This window comes from Puntigrus tetrazona, chromosome 5 (genome assembly GCF_018831695.1).
Source record: "Puntigrus tetrazona isolate hp1 chromosome 5, ASM1883169v1, whole genome shotgun sequence".
In the NCBI taxonomy this organism is placed as follows: Eukaryota; Metazoa; Chordata; class Actinopteri; order Cypriniformes; family Cyprinidae; genus Puntigrus; species Puntigrus tetrazona.
In genome coordinates this window covers 11463176-11479912 of record NC_056703.1, presented here as the reverse complement: position 1 = coordinate 11479912, position 16737 = coordinate 11463176, and the positions used below count along the sequence as shown (strand labels likewise).

At 39.5% G+C, this 16737-nt stretch overlaps 3 protein-coding genes across 3 annotated transcripts in view; 1 reads left to right on the top strand and 2 right to left on the bottom strand.

Moving 5' to 3' along the window:
- si:ch211-26b3.4 (connector enhancer of kinase suppressor of ras 2) overlaps positions 1-6801 on the bottom strand; it is a 39151-nt gene extending 32350 nt beyond the window's left edge. Inside the window, exon 1 of the mRNA XM_043240208.1 lies at positions 5685-6801. Coding sequence (XP_043096143.1) covers positions 5685-5748 — 64 coding nt within the window. The 5' untranslated portion in view covers positions 5749-6801. The remainder of the gene's footprint in view (positions 1-5684) is intronic.
- Positions 6802-8788: 1987 nt separating this feature from the next.
- On the bottom strand, positions 8789-12193 carry si:dkey-237j10.2 (uncharacterized protein LOC568721 homolog). Its single transcript, XM_043238441.1, has 3 exons — positions 12008-12193; positions 11034-11233; positions 8789-9776 (listed from the first exon to the last, which is right to left on the bottom strand). Exons 2-3 carry the CDS (start codon positions 11191-11193, stop codon positions 9130-9132), a joined length of 807 nt encoding a protein of 268 aa, XP_043094376.1. The 5' UTR covers positions 11194-11233; positions 12008-12193; the 3' UTR covers positions 8789-9129.
- Positions 12194-12790: 597 nt separating this feature from the next.
- hmgn7 (high mobility group nucleosomal binding domain 7) lies at positions 12791-16050 on the top strand. Its single transcript, XM_043240838.1, has 6 exons — positions 12791-12955; positions 13805-13831; positions 14161-14190; positions 14570-14617; positions 14749-14856; positions 15111-16050. The coding sequence occupies exons 1-6, from the start codon at positions 12941-12943 to the stop codon at positions 15168-15170; spliced, it is 288 nt and encodes a 95-aa protein (XP_043096773.1). The 5' UTR covers positions 12791-12940; the 3' UTR covers positions 15171-16050.
- The last annotated feature ends 687 nt before the right edge of the window (positions 16051-16737 follow it).

The window sequence follows — 16737 nt, the reverse complement described above, 5'->3', positions numbered from 1 at the left end:
ATAAAATTGTATCTTCTCACTATGGTTATTAGTCAGCATGTGGAGAGGTGGTGTGTATTGGCTTACCTGGCCAGAACCCAGAGGTCTCCCATCCAATGCGGTTATGGTCAAAGGTCTTTGGGTTATAAGAGGCTGAATTCTCAGGTGTTTAGCCAAAGCATAGTCCATAAAATTTCCTGCAGCTCCCGAGTCAATGAAGGCCCACAACTTGTGACGTTGATTACCCAGATGCAGTGAAACCTGGAGTGAAACCCCAGAGGCTGCCGGTCGGGGGAAGTTAATTACTCTCGTCCCAGCCCCTCTCCTTGGACGAGTTGCCTTTTCCCATTAACTCAGGGCAGTTGAACCTGAAATGATCTGGTTTTCCACAATATAGGCAGCATCTCTCCCTCATGCGACGGTCTCTTTCAGCTTGTGACAACCTAGCCCTTCCCAATTGCATGGGTTCCTCAGAATTCATAGAAGGTGTTGGTGATTCAAAGGTGCTACTAAAAATTTGGGGCTCAGACATTCCAACGTCCCTGTGGCGTTCCTGTCTGCGGTCTCGAATGCGGTTGTCTATTCTGATGGCAATGGCTATGAGGGACTCCAGGTCAGGAGCTGGATCACGAAATGCCAGTTCATCCTTTAGTGCAGGGGAGAGACCATGGTGAAACGCTGCTCTTAGGGCCTGTTGGTCCCAACCACTCTCTGTGGCTAAAGTGCGGAATTCAATAGCGAACTCTGCCACGCTCCGTGTTCCTTGAGAAATTTGAAGTAGTCTGTGGTCAATATCTCCTCCACTAGGGGGATGATGAAATACCTTCTTCATCTCTGCAACAAACAGATCACTATTGTCAGTGAGTGGTGAGTGGTGGTCCCACAATGCTGTTGCCCAGTCCAGCGCCTTTCCTGTAAGGAGAGTCATTATGTATGCCACCTTGCTGCTCTCAGTTGGAAAACTGTTAGGTTGTAGGCCGAAAGCTAGAGAACACTGAGTAATGAAGCCTCGACACCTCTCTGGGTTCCCATCATATCTCTCTGGTGCGGGTAGCCTGGGCTCAAGTAAAAAGTCAGTCCGTGAAGGTCTAGAATGATCCGTTGGCGTGGATTGAGTGGTAAATGCTGGATGGGCAGACAGCTGACTTAACTGCTGAAGGATCTCAGTTAACATCTGTTCATGTTTGTGAACCATAGAGGCTTGGTCAGAAAGAGCAGCAAGGATATGCTCAGCACTGGAAGTAGCATCTTCTGCTGGGTCCATCTTTTTGTTCAGTCTTGCTGTGATGGGGTGCCAAGCGCTGGGATCGAACACAGGTCTCTCAGTTGAGGGAATGAGGTTTTCCTCACTGAGCCATAGCAGACATGTATTTTAGTTGGACCCAAGAGCAGAGGAGTAACATTCAGAAGGCTTGGATTGCTGAACAAAAAGGTGTTTACTGGGTATTTAACAAAGTACAACAAAACTCAGAAGCCGAGCTTCCACAAAAGATACAGAAAACAAAATGGCAGCAGAATACTTGCGTAAATGAAAAAACAGCTTTTCTCGGGAACAAAAATACATCCATTAAAGGTCCAAGACTGAACATAATTCACTGAGAGAAGCTTGCTTAAATAGACCAGTCCACAGGTGTTACAAATGAACCTGATTAGCACTAACACAAAGAACTGTATACACCACTGGAACCACCTAGTGGCTGGGAGAGTCACTGCATGCTAGAGTCTTACAATATACTACCGACATGGGACTCAAAGACTGTTACAAAGTAAAGTTACGCTTTAAACACCTCACCAAGGCCCTGCTGGTGTATTGTTACTTAACCCTAAAACATGAACAGACAGAAAAAAAAACTGAATAGGTTTGCAAATGAAATGCCTAGGTCTCTGGAAAGATTTTATTAGATGAAACAGGTGCACCACTAGGGCTTATGGAGTGTGCACTCAATTTGTTAAAAGAGAACAGTGGAGATAAATGCTCTGATAAGCAACTGTAGAGTAGCAGTAACAAAGAACCACTGCGGACAGATAATCTCCAAATAATACATGTTGACATCGTTTTTTTCTGTTAAACTAAGCACTTATCATCACTAAAAAACTATATTTAATGCAACCTTAAAGAATAACCTCAAAAACAACAACAACAAAAAAAAATCACTGAACTGCTGAACCAAATGCAGAGCCACAGTCCTAACTATCATCTTGGGCTTCAAGACCCTATCATATGTCAACCTGCATGATGATTTCTCAAATGTAAGCTGTAAAGGTCAAAACTGGGCACTCAGCAGAGTTTTATATTACAAGATGTCTGTAATATAAGGAGGCAGATTATCCCTACAGACATCATCAGCACATGCCACATCTCTGCAGCGATGCAAGTTTTTTAATGCCATTCTATCAGCGGTAAAAAAACAAAGAATTAAATATTCACATAACTTAAATATGGCAATGGCAGTTAGTTATAGCAAAAAGCAAACCAGTCATGCTCACAGATGTTTGCTTGTGCAGAATCTTAAAAGTTTGAAAATAGCATGCAAACTGACCCTGGACCAGGTGCTCTGAGGTCTGACAAACTCCTTGTCAGCAGTAATTGTGAAAATTATGCACAAGCAGCTACTTTACAGTTGCACCTGAGACACTGAAGCGAGTTCCTGAAAATGGAAACCGTCCTGCACAACTGGCCGTGAAACCTAGTTCTCTAAAATGCAGAACTAATCAGTGATCCTGCACTGCTTTTCAACGGCGTATTTTACATTTTAGGCTATTGTATTTCGTTTGTGAGGTTGAAGTCTGCCAAGAGCTTATCTTTCGTTTGAGATGTCCTCACTGGTACGCGCACAAAAACAACAGTACAGACAGATTCACAAACTGACTGAACCACTGTATGAAAGAATAACCAAAAACATACGACACGATTAGGATAGTCCGATTCACAAATAATTGCTTCTCAACAGCCTTCTCTTTTCAGTGAACTAAAAACCTGACCATGGTGACCTGATTTACAGACAAATGATTCTTAATGAGCTGGTTTTCTATAGCGAACCAAAAACAAATAGTTTGATCAGTGTAATCTAATTTACAAACATGTGACTCTTATCAGCCAAGTCTTTAAAAAAAACGAGTTAAACTGGATTTTAAGATTTATTGAATCCTGCAAATCCTTCACTGAACATAAACATGGTATATGCAAGATTCTGAAGGAAGCACTAATTCAATGATTGCATGGACTTGAATGCGAGTAATACCAACAATAGCAAAGAAAGATAAATTGATTGCCTGAAAGCTGTATATAATGGGCGTTGGTCTACATGCATCTACAAAAAATATTGTTTACAGTAAGGCTGTTTTGGAAATAAAGATCATAAGAATTATTGATTCTCCTGTGTACACTTGTCCATTATTAGATTGGTGGCAAAGGCTATCTGACCTTTGAAATGCTCAATGGGTAGAGATTATGAGCAGCTGAATGTCATGTGCACTAATGCCCTTAAACTTCACTTCAGATTACGTCTGATCTTGCTGGTATTTTGGCCCTCTGTGTCTCCACAACAGCTGCTCCATTATGTTCTACTTATAGCATCTGTGTATCATCCATCAGTGTGTCTTTACATGTCGTCTGAAGAAGAGCATGTCATTGATGGAAAAGGATTTCCAATCACATACCAATTGTTAGGACTGTCTTGCTTTTTCAAATATCATCAGTGATTCCCAAAAAGGAAAGGCCAAGTCCACATCCCTGAGCTATGAGTGCACGGCAAAACCTGCACGGTGTGCATTTCTGTCTGGAAGCAGCTTTCGGATTCTCTCTCTTGCTTTCTTCTGGAGAGTGTGGACGGGGTGGGGGTTTTGAAAAGCGGTTTTAACCTTATATTTTCCTTAAAACTAAATAGCATATATTTTTATGTTCCTTGAATATTATTGTGCAATCATTTGGTGACACTATAGTTACACACAAATATTTAACTGTATCAATTCCAGTTTTCCTAGTACTACCCAAAGATACAGTAGTAAATATGTTTTGTATTACAGTTATTACTAATATTGTAATCAAACTATGAAGTAGCCATTCGGACATTTCTTAGCAAATGAAAATAAGAAAATAATTGTTTGTGAAATAAATGTTTATATTCCAGTTTTACAAATACTAACTGAATATACAGAAGTATATATTTTTCTGTTCTGTTTCTAGTTATATTAACTGAATTTTAAATGTAGCCATTGTGACTAGTCATTGCATGTGACAAGTAAAAAGCAACTGTAACTAGACAAATTAGAAATGTTACTAACCACTGGAATAGACAATATAGTCTCTCGCAAAAATAATTACAGGTAAAGCTGTAATAAACAATAACTATTAGGATTAGTACATAGGAAATAACTAGGTCAGATACTATATATATAATGAAACAAATATTTTTAAGGTACGTGGTTGCAATAAATTTATTTTAGTTACATTTAAATAAAAAAATGTAGCTCAAATAAACAGTTTGCAACCATTTACCTTTAAAAAACTGTAAGGTTTGTTTTAGTGTACTGTATTTATTTTCTAAATAATTTTACAAGAAAATACTATTCACGTTTTTCTATTCTAAAATGTGGATAACACTTTATTTTATATTATGTCCTTGTTATACGTTACACTATTATTATAATGCCAATTAATTATGCACAATTACATGCAAGTAACCTTAAGCCAAACCCTAATCCTAACCCTAAATATATAGTAAGATATATAGTAAGTACATACAGCTAATTAATGTTACTCAGTACTTAAATATATTATTGCACTTTAACAATGACACCTTAAAATAAAGTGTTACCAAAATGTGTTACATACTGTATTTATAAATGTCAAGGTTTCTAGCAATTTCTGAGTGAAAACTGTTTCTACCCCGTTTTTTCAATGTAAACTGTTACTAAAAGAGAGACAGGTAGCAGTAATATAAAATTCAAGTTAGAAATGTACAGTCTGTTCTCGGTAACATGTGCAAGTGACTGTAAGCAAAGGAACAGGCACTATATGTACTGTGAAAAAGTTAATAGATTGTAGTCAAGCCCAGGAACTGAAACAATTGCTAGTAAATCGGAAGAGATGCTGACATTAAACCCCATACTAGTCAAATAAACACTGATGCAAGTTAAGTTAAAGGAATAAATGTTCGCAATGGGGGCACCGTCGGTGCTCAGCTGGCTTCCACAGATACCGTCATCCCTCTTCTAGTCCCTAGATTACGCGCATCTGCAGCGCAGAACAGCGCGCGACGGCCTGGTTCTGTCCATGGTGCTAGTTATCGTTGCGCGAGGGGGAGATTTATTCACTGTGGCTGGAAACAGCCTCTCTGTTTCTGTCACTATTTGCGTGCGCACGCATGCACGTATGTGCGCGCGCGCGCGTGTGTGTGTGTGTTTAGGCACTGCACGAAAACGCCATGTCGTCCTTTGTGCCATTGTAACCGTTTGGGCTCATCTTTTTGCGAAACAGAACATGCATACTACAGACACGCATACCCAGACCACACGCACACCCCCTCCTGCGCGACGCGTGTAGCGCTGTGCGGATCACACACTCCATGGTGCGCCGAGCAGAGGCGCAAAATGGCACACAAGCGCGATCAATACCTCACTGCAAGGCAATCTTCCCGCTCACCCATTCCTCTCCCACCGGCTATAGGTCATGCAGAGACATTGCGGTGGGACATTTTTTTTACCTTTCATCCAGTCCAGCACCTGCTTCGGGGACCATTTGCTGATGGGTTCCATGACCAGCGCCATGGCTGGTGTGCGTTGATTTCCCGGTTGAATTGCGTATGGAACGCGCGGACCATCCGAACCCAGAGAAACAGAACGGAACCGCCGTTAGATCACAGGGGCACATGTGATTCCGTTGCATTGACGGAGCCTCGCTGTTGGATACATCCTCGCGGAGGACTGCGACGGTGAGAGATCCACGCTCGCGTCTCTACCCCGCCCCCCCTCCAGCGTTCTCTCTCTCTCTCTCTCTCTCTCTCTCTCTCTCTCTCTCTCTCTCTCTCTCTCTCTCTCTCCAAAGTGTGCACCTGCTTCTCCAGTCTACCGAGTGGAGATGCAGGGGGAAAATGTGTCTCTCGCCCCCCACCCTCCCTTCCGCGCTCGCAACGCTGCAGTATCACATGGGTCAGCGGTTCCGCGAGCGTGGGGACCGTTCGGTGACACTACCGATAAACGCTGAACAGCTCCACTGGGTCCGATACTGAGCGCGACAAGCAGCCGAGCGCCTTGCAAACGACTACTTGGTATGCGTGCTTGTATGCGTCTCTCTCTCTCTCTCTCTCTCTCTCTCTCTTTCTTTCTCTCTCTCTCTCTCTCTCTCTTTCTTTCTCTCTCTCTCTCTCTTTCTGGGTTGGACCGTTTTGGGTCTACGCGAGCTCGCTCCTCTGTCCGCGTCTGGAAAATTTCTGCGCGCCCGTTCGCTTACGTCACCGCAGCCCAATATCACTCGAATAGCAAAAGTCGGAGAGTGCGCCCGCTCGACCAATAGCTTCGCAGCACAGTGAGGTAACCGCAACCGACCGAGCCAGGGAAACCGGGTCACCCGATAAAATAGACAGAGAACGCAAGTCTGAGTTGCTCATCAAATGATCGAAGGTGCACAGAAAGAGAAAGCAAACTGGGGGTTCTGGGGCTCTGGTTATGGAGCAGTAACAGATAAGGACGTCCGAGATTACAGAATGAAGAATAGTTTGAAATGTGTCACGATCTAAACATGCCTTGCTTTGTGCTCTTATTGGTTTTATATACTTTTTCTGAAAAATATTGATTCAATGACAGATGCATATGATTTGAATTATGCATTGTTTAAAGAATTTTTAAGGTGATAGATAGATAGATAGATAGATAGATAGATAGATAGATAGATAGATAGATAGATAGATAGATAGATAGATAGATAGATAGAAATGTCTTTGGTTAAATACATTTTAACTGAAGACTGAATTAATTTGGATTCAGTCATTTAAAAACTTGCTGCAAAAATCTTAAAAGAATGTGCTGAGTTATTTGTCTATTTTAAATGAAAAATGTGTCAGGAATGACCATCACGTCATTGACCCAGATGCGTTTTCATTCCTGTCCCATACCACAGGACATCGAAATATGGCAAGGAAATAGAATGAATGCTATTCTAGCCTGGGCAGTGTCCAGGACTAGTGGAGAGAGAGAAAGAGAGAGAGCGGTCCATCTGGTATTATGGTTTGCCACATGGTGTCAGGCTAAAGAGCCCGTTTAGATGCCCACAGAGCAGCTACAAGAGTGTGAAGTAGCCATGTTGGCACAGAACAGATTAACACACACACACACACACACACACACACATGCAAACACATTTACAGACCACAGTTAACAGTTAATCCTGTTGATGATGCTGTGAGTTTGGCTTCAGTGTACAGGAGCCAGGATATCAGCATGCACACACACTCACAGACACACACACACACTCATGGCCCATTAATCGTTATGTCGGTGCCTCCTTAAATGTGACGTCAGAATGACGTCAAATCAGTATATCAACACATTCATGGCAGTAGATGCATTTAGGTTTTATTCTATTCGTTATTACATCACAGTGCAGTGCTTCATGCAACATATTGAATGCAACGCGTATATTTTAGACATGAACATCGATGTAATATATAGAAACTGCATTTTCACAGATCTGGGTGAAGGACAAAGTCATGGACAGTATGACATAACCTTTCATCGGGACGCTGGAAGCCGTTCCCGAAGCTCCCAGTAGAGGGCGCCAGCAATATATCAGCGTTTGTTTCCGATCTAGGTGTCATTTCACAGTATGAACAGCAGGTGTCAGTATTTAATTACAATTGCTGAACAGTTTCACATTATAGAAACATTACCACAGTCATCTAATGAAAAAAAAGAAGAAGAAGAATGGATAGAACTTAAACATGGCAACATAAACGAGGACATAAGTTAATAAAGCTTCAATTTAATTTCAAAGACCTCATTAGGAAAGTGAAAGTGCAGAAGTCAGCAGCAAGACTGAGGGTGAGAACAACATTTGATTGGCTGTTTAGGAGGAAGTGGTAACATTTATAAACGTCTGTACACAGTATACACATAACAGTGTGACTTTGGTTCCTCTTCTGCTAAAGTAGCTTGTGCTATTAATGTTGATGGAAGCTTCATTAGGAGAGCAGAGGTGTGGGGAAGATGGTGAATGAGTAAAGAAAAAACATGAGGAGGAGAAATATTTAGATGTTGTTTTTTTTTTTTTTTTTTTAATGAAGCTAAAAAGACAAATAACTATTTACATTCAAAAACTGATCGTAAAGACATTTTTTAAGACATTGCCCACTTTATATTAGGTGGCCTTAACTACTGCGTACTAAATTATTTCAATTAATCACTTGGGACAATGCACTTATTGTGTACATACATGTTTTGCATTGTACTTATATTTATTTTAAAATACCAATATGTAATTACATCTGTAATTACTTTCTGTAGTTATATTTATAATTACACTGCTGACCCATCCCTTACACCTTAACCCACCCTAAAATCTACCCACACCACCAAACCTGTCCTTAACCTTACCCGTATCCCACCTCAATAGCAGCAAGTCTTCTGCAATACAATATGAACACAATAGGTACATTGTGCTTATTTTTTTATGTAAGTACATAGTAATTAATGCCATGTAATATATAGTGTGACCGACATTTTAATGTCACAAGATTTATATTTAAAATAAATTCTGTTCTTTTGAAACTTCTATTCATCAGAGAATTGAACATATATAATGTAAAGTTGCATATATTAATGCATATATTAATTTGTTTCATAATTTTAAATTGTGATTATATTTAACCATGTTTTATTTTTGATCAAATAAATGCATCATAGTGAGTATAAGACACAGGATTTCTTACAAAATAAAAATATATTTTTGGCCACTAAGTGTTGGACTTTCCCTATGTCTAATGTTAATACATATTAAATAAATCATATGTCCATACTTTTAAAACATGATGTTTATTTTTTTTTAAATCACTACTTATCAACTACTGGTCAAATGACAGGAACTCAACATTGTAAATTTTATGAGGGCAGGAGAAGTGTGTGTGTGTGTGTGTGTGTGTGTGTTCATGAGGTGGATTACTCAGCTTCTGAGATTCGCAGCACAGGTGAGCTGAAGTGGGAGGTGGCTGGAGCTGAACAAGTGCTTAAATAATGCACAACATTATTGGATGAAGAATCCAGTGCTTCTTGGTGGCTGGCTGTCTGTTCTTTGGCTAAAGTCAGGCTGGTGGGTCCCAGTGCCGGCATGACGTCAGTGCTCAGCAATGATGATCCACAGCATGCCATGTTTTGCAAGTGCTGATAATACACCTCCATCATTTGGACTTCCAGATAGCCATTCAACATGGAGTTGGTGAGCCTTCTCTCCCAGCCAGGACCCTGAACGCTTTCCATGACAAGATACTCCTCGTCCTGCTGGGCCACAGCCTCTGTGGATTGCTCTGCTTTCAGAGAGGGTTCCATAGAGCTCAGGTCCTGAGATTGTAGCAGTGGCCCAGTGTCTGGTGGGTTGATCAGGTCTGGGTTATGAGGACTGTAGTGCTCCAGCCGGTCACCAGCAATCCGGAGGTCTGGGTAGTCCTTGCAGAAGCTGGGACAGCACCAGGAGCAATACAGCATCATCCCCAAGTGATCCTCCCTGCTACAGCTGAGAATGGGCACGGCGTTGCTGGGTGCAGAGGCTCGGCACGGCCCTGGCTTTTCCAGGCGTTCGGGCCTGCCAGCTGACAGAAAGAGAAAACGTGTCAGGCACCACTAGAACAGCCTCATCTTAACAAAAACTGTGAGGAAACTTGAGGGAAAGCCCAGAGTCTTAAGCAAAGTCCCACACTGCAGCTCACTTAATGGCTGTTTGAATGTCTCCACACAAATGCCGCATTTGTGCAATTCACTTGGACACTCAGCTAAATGAGGAAGCGCTTTTAAAAGTTTAACAAAATGCTCTTATTTAGTTTTTTTTAGTTCCTTCCACTTCTTCAAACAGCTTCTTTTGCATTGTCATAGCTGTACGCTGAATTGGAATATAAACAATAAAGCTATATAGACTCTGTGAAGAATGGTATATTATTTTGTTACATTCTGTTGCACATTAATATCCCTTAAAGTCAAAATGCTAATTAAATTCCGACCATCTTTTCTTCTCTATTGCAGAGTGTACCCGAGTAACGAGTAAAAACAAGAAATGCATTGCAGATGTGGAATTAATTAATTAGATTGTTGTCTTGCAGGTTGATGCAGTCTCGTGACAAAAAGAAATAACATGGAAGTCAATGGTGACCAAAAACAGCCTGCTTACAAACTTTCACAGAAGAAATTCATACAGATTTGGAACTACTCAAGTAAATGATGACAGAATTTTCATTTTTGGGTGAACTATTCCTTTAATATTTAAAAAACAATCTTTTATAATAAACACTGCAATATTTTGTGAAAAGGAAAAAAGATTTAAAAAAAATGTGTCCATCTTGATTTCATGGTGACTTCATAGTTCACCCCAAAATAAGCATTTTGCCTTCATTTACTCACATTCATGAATGCAATAAAAGTTGTCTTGAGCCCCATTGGTTTTAATTGTATGGAAATTCAGCTGACAGATTGTTAAGAATTTTCTTTTGTATTCTGGAGAGCAATGAAAATCATACAGGTTTAGAATGACCTATGCATAAAAGTATCCATTTAATTTTGTGCATACTTCTGCATTATAACTGTTCTGTAAACTCAATTTAACACCTACATTTATGTGGCTTTTTAATCTGTGGGCTAAAATGCTCAGCAGCATCACACTTCCTTCCTACAAATTTATTTTTATATATACTGACTGTTCCCAGGACCTCGGCCACATTCATATTCTATAATTAATTTTCCTCCATTGTTCAAATAAAATAGCTAGTTTGCTTTACCAGAAACAAAAACAAACATCTACTTAAAGCCATCAGTCAGATTATCATAAGTTTATTTTTACATAACTTCAACCCAATTACCTCTCACAGTTCGTGATGTCAGAGGAGATCTGGCAGCGGTGCTCGTTGTGCAGGGGTCAGGATGGGTCGTGGGGGTGGCTGAGTGTGTGTGAGCATGTCTATCATGATTTGTGATGTCTTCTGTGCAGTTCAGAACATAAAGGAAAGCTTCTCCGAGCATGATAGTATTTCTATAGTCTATAGTCTTTGATGATAGCCACCTACACAGAAAAACACAGCTTCAAATTAATTGACATGTCAATACTTACTACAAAAAAGAGCATAATCAAAAAGAAACATCAAGCATAAAATGAAATCAAACTGAAATGGGGAATTTACCAGAACTGAATGATCGAGTTACGGAAACTTCACACTCACACTCTCTCTCACACACACACACACACACTAAATATACTTACTGCACCTTCCTTCCCTTTTTATAAATGATTTATATTAGCAGCATTATCAGAATCTACAAATTAACTCACAAAATTGAAAGGTATAGTTAATCCAAAAATTAAAAAAAAGTTCCATTATAATTTTCCAAGCCTCACGTAGTTCAAAATTTGCATGCATTTATTTCTTCGGCACAAAAGAAGATATTTTGAAGAATTTTGGAAACCAAGCAGTTGATGGTAGCCATGACTTCCAAAGTATAGAAAAAAAGGCTATGTGAGTCAGTGGATACCATCAACTGCTTGGTTTCCAAAATTCTTCAAAATATCTTCTTTTGTGTTTAACAGAGCAAAGATCATAAAGGTTTGGAATAAGTGAAGGGTAAATAAATGGTGACAGAATTAATTTAGTAAAACCTTCCTTAAAAACATAGAAATCAGAAGTTAGAGGACTACCTACTGCAATTTTATCCCTGTAATCAGATCAATCAAATAAGTCTACCCCAAATACTGTCCAGATACTTTAGACAAACAGTAAGCAAACCACCAGCATATAATTCTAATCAGAACAACTATAAACTTAAAATACAAGAAGCTTACCAAATGTTTTATAGTAGGATTCTTTCCAGGCCTATGGCTGTAAAACAGAAATTTCAAGAGAGACAGTAATAGCCAGCAATGTCCAATGTATAGTGTCACTTTTGGATAGTTAGTTTATCTATCTATCTATCTAAGGCTGAGATGTTTTCTCCGATCTGGTGCCTCTGCTCTGAGTAACAACAGAGGAAGTAAGCAGTTATAACTCTCTCTCACACACACACACACACACACCCAAACACTTACACAGATTAGACCTCTGCCTGAATAAAGCAGAAGTGAGAAAGGTCTTGTGGCTTCCCTTCTTAATTACTGCAGATTGACACATACTAACTGCAATTTATGTTTCATTGTATTTGCGCTTCAGCAATTTTTTCACAGAAAGCGCTTATAACTAAGGCTAACAGATACATCACCCACCTGCTTTAAAACATACAGTCAGCAATTAGTGAACTTCAGAGTCAGAGATGCTGTGGCCATACAGCGCATGCAGACATAGTTTGTCAAGGTGGTCTGACTTTATTACTGGGCCTAAACGGTGAGTTATTCCTCCTCACCTCTGTACTGTATGGCAGAGCTTTATTTGGTGCAGAAGGCGCATCAAACGATATGTTTTTAACGTGTCGGAAGGGGAATTTTTACAGGAAGGTGCGCCGTTGGATTTACACCTCAGGATTTCGCGCGTAAAAGCACAGCAGAGGTAAGAATCTGCCTCTTCGGTGGCGGACCCAGACGCCCGCTGATTAGACAAGCGGAACGTCAGTCACAGCGTGGCCCCGCCCCCACCCTCCCATTCAACCACTGGCTCTAATGTAGCCCTGTGTTTACTACAGAATTAGTGCATAGCGGACGACAGTCTCCTGAACTGTGAACTCCGAATCACAAAAGATAACCTGTTAGTTTTGCATAAAAGAAGAAAAATATCCCAAACTCAACATGCCCAAGAGAAAGGTATGTAGAAAAGCCGAGCGCGGCGTACGGCTACACTTTTGCCCTTACTAATCAGTCGTGAAATTAGGAAGCCCTCGAGACAATGTTTTTTAATAAAAATCCAGGCGACTTCTGTAGAATCAGTGGGCAGGTAAAAAATCGTTGTCAATTTTGCGATTTTTTCCCGCCGGATCGCGGTGTTTTTGTCGACGGTGGTGCGTTAAGCAGAAGGGTTTTAGTGGAGCAGCGCTGTGCTGAAGCTCGGCTTGATCTCATGCCCGTGGAACCGCAGCCATGCTGCCCTCTCTCTCTCTCCATCTCCAGCACAGCTCGACGAGAAAACCGACGATTATAAGCGCAATCGTGGCTCAGTCGCCGTCGAATGGTGATTAAAAAATAGCTGGATAGCTCTAATGTTCTGAATGGGGGCAATTTTGCGAAAAGGCGGTCGCGTTTTTAAACAATTTTAATGCATTTTCTTTGTTCGCCGTGGAAGAGGAGTGTCATGACGCCTGCTTGCCGCCAGGTGGCAGCGCTGAGGCGGGATCATCGCGCCCCTCCTCCTTATTTAAATGTGTGGAGCCCGTGTCTTGAAATGCCTCCGTGAAAAAATAATAAATAAAAAATCGGCGCACCATTTTGCACTGCTGTCCGCTGACAAATAAACTTATTCACTGTTGCTTAGCCAAAGCTGATTGAAGCTTTAATAAACAAAAAAACGGCATGTCATCATGTTGCTCACATTTACAAACGTGCAGAACAGCACATCCCAATGTTTCTACAAGTTTACATTTCGTTTTTCCCGCCCTTTATGTTAATAAAATCATAGCTCATGTTCTAACTTGTTATATTTGTTTTGCTGATTTGCAGGGAACTGATGGAGAAGTCAAGGAGGAGGTGAGAAAGGAAAATTATGGAAATATCTAAAGCAATTTTGGCTTCCACATTCAAGTAATCAGAGCCGGTGCATGTGCATTACTGTATATGTAAATGAATTAATTTAGCAGGAACATTTGATCCTAAATCAAATTACAAACAAGCAACACCAAAAGTAATTTGTATTAAGATTTGTAGTACACTGTGGCAAGTTTAAACTCGCTAAGTACGTAAACTAGAAGTGACATGAGGACAGGGAACAATTCTTTTTAATGAATATGATTTACAGTACATAAATGATTTCTCATACTTATCCTTAAATAATATTTTTTTCTTTCTTCCACTTGTAGCCTCAGAGAAGGTCTGCTAGATTATCAGCGGTAAGTTTTGATATTAAACAGATTTTTAATGTTTGCATTGTTTAATTATTTTGTTTTTAAAACTTTTTTTTTTACCTCAAAAGACTTGAGGAACTTAAATATACCTTGGAAATTGATTAATTATTAATTTCAGCATATTCTGAATATATATATATATATATATATATATATATATATATATATATATATATATATATATATATATATATATATACTTCAGCATAGTTTTGCGAGTCATTTAAAATGATATGTTACACAACATAGGCCATTCTGTGTAATATTTGAACTATTTATTTGAACGTGTTTTGTTTAGATTGACCTTTTTTTTTTATATCAAAAAGTACATTTGTGAGTTAATTACATTTTCGTTTCCCTTCAGAAACCAACACCTCCAAAACCTGAACCAAAACCGAAAAAAACTCCCAAGGTATTTACACTTTTCATAAACACACTTTTGTAATAATGCTCATGTGTCACTTACCTCCTTGCTTTTGGTGCGTAACCTCATACTTATTGCTCTATATTCATTCTTTTGCCCGGCCGGTTCCTCTCTGACAGAAAGAAAAGGAAGTGAACGATAAAAAGGAAGACAAGAAAGCAAAGGCAAAGGCTGAGGAATCCAAGGAGGAGAACCAATCAGAAAATGGGGAGACTAAGACCAATGAGGTATACATGTACATACACAACGGTCTACCTCAAATCAGTGTCTAGTCACACATGGGCCACGATGCTTTGTTGAATGTTTTATTTAATATGAGATTGTGAGAAAAGTGAGATTGTTAAAATAACTCCGCAGATCACTCAAAACAAACACAACCTAAACTAAGGAGAATTTTCTAAACTCTTGTCTGTAAAGAATCTGATTGGGGCAGAGGCAGTCCTTCTTGATTCTAATTGGTTTGCCCTTTTGTATTACGCAGGTTGAAAAAACTCAAGATGAGGCAGCAGAGGCCGAGAAGGATGACCCGAAGACAGAGTAGCACCACGCCTGTCCATCCGTCCGTCCGTCCATCCTTTCCCTTTCCCCCCTTTCCTTTCTTTTATCTTCCTCTCTCTTTCCCAGTTTTCTCTCTCCCTCTCCAGCTCTCTCAACAACCTCCTCTCTGCCCATCACCACCAGAGGAATATTTTTATCAGCAAATTTGTAAATACTGGTTCAGGTTTTTAGCACAAAAAACAAAGCTGACTAAACGAGTCTTGTGTTCGGCCGCGGCTGTATCAGGTGTCTACAACACGAGAGGTGTGAAAAAAGGCGGCGTCTTTCTTTCGTTTCGTTGATTATTCTGTTTTTATCTCTTCTTTCTTTTTCTTTTCTTTTTTTTTTTTTTTTGATTTCTTTTGTTTTTTAAAGCGGATGGTCTGTAGCTTGGTTTTGGAGTGGGAGGTGGGAGGAGGCTCTCAGTCTGTATGTCCGTTAGTGCTCGTGATGTTGCTCTGGAGTCTGTGATGTTTCTGTACGGGGTTTGTTTTATTTTTCTTTTAAACGTAATTGATTGTCTTTAAGAATGAGGAATGAGTTCAACAAATGTAGAAGAAAAGAGAGAAAACAACTAAAGACAAACTGCTTACATTCCAGGTTCAGCATTAGATGGTGACTCCTGGCTTTTTAAGAATCATACCACCTTTGCAATTTGTTGAAACCGATAACTGGGCTTTGATAAGAGGCCAGAAAAAAAAAAAAAAACCTTCTGTTGTTATAGAGGACTTTTTTGAAATTACGGGATTCCAAGAAAAAGAATTTAAAGCGTTTTTTGAAATTTTTTTAACACTGAAAATTCATCTGTGAAAAAGTACTTAGTGTCCCCTATAATGCTCTCGGTCTCACTCAATAAAAATCCATCATTGGAGTTTTCCTCAAAATGTCTGCTGTGGTCTTTTACACTGATTGTATATTATATATTTGTTTCTGTGCATATGCTATTCTATAATCAGTTACCTGTTAATAAGTGATTGGTGCAAAATATAACTCGACCATTGTTTCACACTGCATTTATATCTTAACAAATTATCCTAATCACCTGAATATACAATACAAAGACTACCAGACCCTAAATGTAAATATAAGTCATGATTTGACTGATAATAAGACAAAACCGGTTGTCACGCAGTCTGATGTTTCTGCACTTGGTTTGTTTTATTTTTCTCTTAAACTTAACTGTTCAAAAAAGTTAACTGTAGAAGATAGGACAAAAAACAACAAAAGATCAACTGCTTACATTCCAGGTTCAATATCATACGACCAAAGCTGAAGCTAACAGACTCTAAAAGCAAATATAAGTTATGGCTTGGTTTTTACTCTCAAAGTGTTACTTTTCCAACAATTAAATATATTAAGACTAAAGAGGACTGTAGTTAGAAATGGCCGCTCTGTTCAATTGTGTATTTCCCTCTTCCCGTGTTGGTGTTAACTTTCTGTCTTATTTGCACTCAAGGTTGCTTCTATAAATGTGTGTTTAGTGTATCACGTTCATTTTTTTTTTTTTTTTTATTGAACGTGATACACTAAATACACATTTATAGATATAAAAAAGTTCTAAGATAAAGTGG

What these genes read in the sequence shown, in the direction of transcription:
- hmgn7 (XM_043240838.1), top strand. An exon ending in ATGGAGAAGTCAAGGAGGAG is followed by an intron (nt 13,832 to 14,160) that starts GTGAGAAAGGAA and finishes TTCCACTTGTAG; the next exon opens with CCTCAGAGAAGGTCTGCTAG. An exon ending in GGTCTGCTAGATTATCAGCG is followed by an intron (nt 14,191 to 14,569) that starts GTAAGTTTTGAT and finishes GTTTCCCTTCAG; the next exon opens with AAACCAACACCTCCAAAACC.
- si:dkey-237j10.2 (XM_043238441.1), bottom strand. Translation starts at nt 11,193, where the DNA reads ATGCTCGGAGAAGCTTTCCTTTATGTTCTGAACTGCACAGAAGACATC. An exon ending in GACATCACGAACTGTGAGAG is followed by an intron (nt 9,777 to 11,033) that starts GTAATTGGGTTG and finishes TCTTTCTGTCAG; the next exon opens with CTGGCAGGCCCGAACGCCTG.